Source organism: Scleropages formosus, chromosome 1, assembly GCF_900964775.1.
Source record: "Scleropages formosus chromosome 1, fSclFor1.1, whole genome shotgun sequence".
NCBI classification, from domain to species: domain Eukaryota; kingdom Metazoa; phylum Chordata; class Actinopteri; order Osteoglossiformes; family Osteoglossidae; genus Scleropages; species Scleropages formosus.
The window spans coordinates 5,283,398-5,287,203 of record NC_041806.1 but is presented as its reverse complement, the minus strand read 5'-3'; the positions used below and the strand labels follow the sequence as shown (position 1 = coordinate 5,287,203).

Genomic DNA, 3,806 nt, shown 5'->3' with positions numbered 1-3,806 from the left:
CTACTTAAGAGTTCATAGAGAACATTGTTTGCACTTCTACTGCATATCTTATTTTAGTAATCTTCTGTAGTGCAGCTCTCTTTTCACAGTACATATCAACATGAAAAGGAAGAAACTGTAATAGAAAAAAGAGAGACACTCAATACAACAAAAGTTTTTAATACTTTCACTTTTGCCCCAAGCCACAGAGAGACTAAGCCATTTATGCACCAATTATTAGTGAGTGTTGCATTTCTTTGTTGTGTGTTGTGTTTTATGTTAGGGAGAGGTGAAGGATGTGGGGTTTTATACATAAATAAACAACGTTATTTGATGATTTTAACTTTTTTATCCTGCATTGCGCATCACCATGCATGCAGTATTTAAGAAGTCCTTTAAAATGATCATTACATTTTGGGTGATTTTAACACATTTTTGGTATCGTTACTATACTGTAGATTTTTCACTGGATGTGGGTGTTTAAGGTCTTTTTGTAACTTTGATTCAAATGTAATTTTTATTTGTTGCACATAAGAATGCATTAATGGGGTCATGCCACGAATAATACGTTTTTAAATGGTTTCATAGACTTTCGAATCTTGGTGTACAGTTTTTAATTATTGGTCTTTAAGGTTCCTCATGCAGTGAACATCTGTTGTTCTTTTTTGATGGGTTTTATAATCTGAATTTTGCATAATGCATAATGGTTACTAAAAAGAAACACAGTTCATACAGCAGGATGAAATCATGGTGAAATGCAGTTTTATCAAGGGTCTGTAGGAAAAACTGAACGCTGAGCACAGCTACTGTAGATTACACTGAACTCCAATAACGTTGCGTGTAAGAAAGACCGGACACTAACAACATTGTCAGTGTAATGAGTGAAAGTACTTTATTTGATTTGAGGCAGCATATTTTCCATAATCAAGCCAGCTATGACATTTTTTCATAAGCAACACTAGCAATTCCACCCCATAACAATGGGAATTGTCCTAAGAAGCTGATTTTATTGAACAGATTAAACGTGACATAGGAGGAATGGATTGGAGGTAAATATTTGGTGTTAAGAACGATTGACTAATGCAAAGGAAGGCAATGGCACTTCCATATTTGTAAGACGATGAGTATTACATGTATACATACGTTTTTGAGACACTCTGCAGGCAACTGGAAATAAGTTGCTATGTTTTAATAAGAAGGCTATAAATAACAACGAGAGCAAGAAGAAATGAATGTGTGAATGTAATCTTTTAGCTACTGGCCTTTTTCTCACAGACCCATCGCAGAACATTGTCACAGGGCAGGTCGTTCCATCTCTTATTGGGTTCAGGTTCCATAAGCCTGGTCTCTACACAGTCCTCACCTCGTTTAAAGTTGTCAGGCTGGTCAGAACACCAGATTCTGTGGGCATCAGAAATAAATACAAATAAATGTGTTAATGTGATCTGGGTCTAAAACTCCTGCTCTGAACCTGAATGCTGTGTGTGATACGTGTGTGACTGTTACCAGTGATGGCATTGTCTGTATATAAAATATTTTGGAGGTGTCAGTGATGTTTTTCAAGGGTTTGACTCGGTTTTGTCGTTATAGAATTGTAGTGGTTTCTATTATCCAGAGTTCTGTGCTCTGTCCTCAGTACTTTTCTTTAGATCTCCTCATTTGTTAAGTGATTTGACGAGTGTTAGTCTGAGTAAGAGTTAGTGTTACTCTCAAAGAGTGTTTTTTGAGCTCTTACCCTTCATACTGTGGCATTATTGTGCCATCCACCCATTTCCAGATTCCTTCTGTCTCTTTGTCACTCAGTCCAATCCAGAAAGACCCTTGAAAGTGGTCAATAAAGGCCTGAAATGAAATGTCAAAATTTGGTATCATGTGACTGTAATTCAGCTTTACTTAACAGCAGCTTTTGTTAATTACAGGGACACAATGCGAACTGTTGAACATTTACATGATTTAAATTCTTCCCTCTTCTTGATCATCTCACCTGCTCCTCTTTGCTGTTAATGATCACCAGATCTGCTCCTCTGTCTGTACAGTACCGCTTGCTGTCATCCCAATTCTTCTTCTCATGAGAAATGTAGTAACAGTTGAACTTGAAGCTGTTCCACCATTCTGGACAGACTTGCTCTTCAACAGAGACATGTATGTGTTGAAAATGGACAGTAATTTTTACTCCCTACTGGGTACAGATGAGTGGCTGCACTCTGATAAGACCACAAAGTGAAACACATTTAGTGTGTCACATAAATATATACATTCTCTCCTACCACACATCCAAGTCTTTCTTCCACGTGTTTCCTCCAGTTTCAATAACTGGTAGACCTGAGCAGGGTCATGGTGATGTGGAGCCTATCCTTGAAGCACTGGGCACAAAGCTGAAGGCGGTACACCCAGGACATTGGTTGCCGCAGATATAGCCCCTTCACACACCATGAGCTACAAAGAGTGAGTAATGCAACTGAACTGCTTGTTTTAGGGAGGAATTCAGAGCACCAGGAAGAAGTCACACACACACTTACGGGAAGAACATACAAACTCCTTACAGCCCAATCAGGAATCAAACCCATGATCTCTCGCCCCATTGAGGCACCGTGAGGGGGCAGCGCTACTCACTTTTTCACCCTCTGTCTTGTGCCCAGTGATTCCAGGATAAGGCCTGGATGGATGTGACTCTGATCAAGATATGCCATGAATGTAAATCTGGTGAAGGATTTTTATTGTCCTGAAGAACTCACTCTCCAGTTGTTCTTTTGAGACAGAACAGTTCCTGTAACTCGTCTCCAGCTGGTTTTTCTCTCTTGTCAGTACGCTGTTATTGGCCTGCAGCTGGTCTCTCTCTCGTACTGCAGTGTTGTACCTCGTCTGCAACTGGTCTCTCTCTCTTACTGCAGTGTTGTAATGAATCTGCAGCTGGTCTCTGTCTGCCACCATTGAGGTCAAATTGGTCCAGAGCAGGTCTCTCTCAGCCTTCAAGGCCTCGTATTTTGTATGAAGACCATCAGAACTCTCATCTATAGCGGTGAGAAAAAAAACACAACACAGTTACCCCAATGTAAAGAAGTAAGTAATCACAATGACATCTAGCGTTAGACAGAAAGACATAGGAAGAAATAACTCAGCTGCTGAAAGATCAGTAATAATGTGTAAGACACAAACTCACAGTTAACACTCAGCACTATGAGGGCCGTCAGCAGGAAAACACACAGCAACCCCAGACACACTGTAGCCCATCTGTAGGGTTGTTTCCTTTGAGATTCAGATCCTGAAGAGACATAAACATCTCAATTATGAAACTGTTATATATAGATAAATTCTCATAGACTGAACGGGTACAGGATTCATGTTCATAATACTGTGGTGCTGTAAAGTTAATTCTTCAGAAAAGAAATGATGGAACTTCTGTTAGGGGAAAAAAACTCTGGCAAGAATTGTACACCATTAAAAACCGACTGTGTGGGTCTGTTAACTGTTCTGAAGTCAAAATTTCTTCTCACAATATTATTTCACTTATAGAACCTATGAAAATGAAAATCTATTCTAATGAGGAAATCATGTGCCTTGAGTTTCCTTGAAAAACCCAAGTTCCTTTATTTGCAACTTAACTTCAGAGTTTCTAGAAAAGAATCCATGACGACAGCATGTCTGAAGTGAACAGCATTAAAAAGAACTTGCAACACACGCTGATCTTTTTTATGTTACATATTTTGTTGGTACTTCTTTATTCCCCCAAAATTGTGGTTTTATTTATCATCGTTTTTGTTATTCTCAACTTGTCCATGTTGTACTATCAGCAGACCAGAGCTCATCTTGGATTCTAACCCATGTCT

The 3,806-nt window shown here is 39.0% G+C and overlaps 1 protein-coding gene across 1 annotated transcript; it reads right to left on the bottom strand.

Moving 5' to 3' along the window:
* Positions 1–1,229: 1,229 nt before the first annotated feature.
* On the bottom strand, positions 1,230–2,910 carry LOC114911096 (CD209 antigen-like protein C). The gene is made up of 4 exons (XM_029254368.1): positions 2,715–2,910; positions 1,964–2,106; positions 1,715–1,821; positions 1,230–1,380 (listed from the first exon to the last, which is right to left on the bottom strand). Exons 1-4 carry the CDS (start codon positions 2,908–2,910, stop codon positions 1,230–1,232), a joined length of 597 nt encoding a protein of 198 aa, XP_029110201.1.
* Between the last annotated feature and the right edge of the window lie 896 nt (positions 2,911–3,806).

Excerpts from the sequence above, each read along its gene's own strand:
- LOC114911096 (XM_029254368.1), bottom strand. The coding sequence starts at position 2,910 with ATGGTGGCAGACAGAGACCAGCTGCAGATTCATTACAACACTGCAGTA. Across the intron at positions 2,107-2,714 it reads CTCAAAAGAACAACTGGAGA|AGCAAGTCTGTCCAGAATGG; the intron begins GTGAGTTCTTCA and ends TCTCTGTTGAAG. Across the intron at positions 1,381-1,714 it reads ATAATGCCACAGTATGAAGG|AATCTGGTGTTCTGACCAGC; the intron begins GTAAGAGCTCAA and ends TGATGCCCACAG.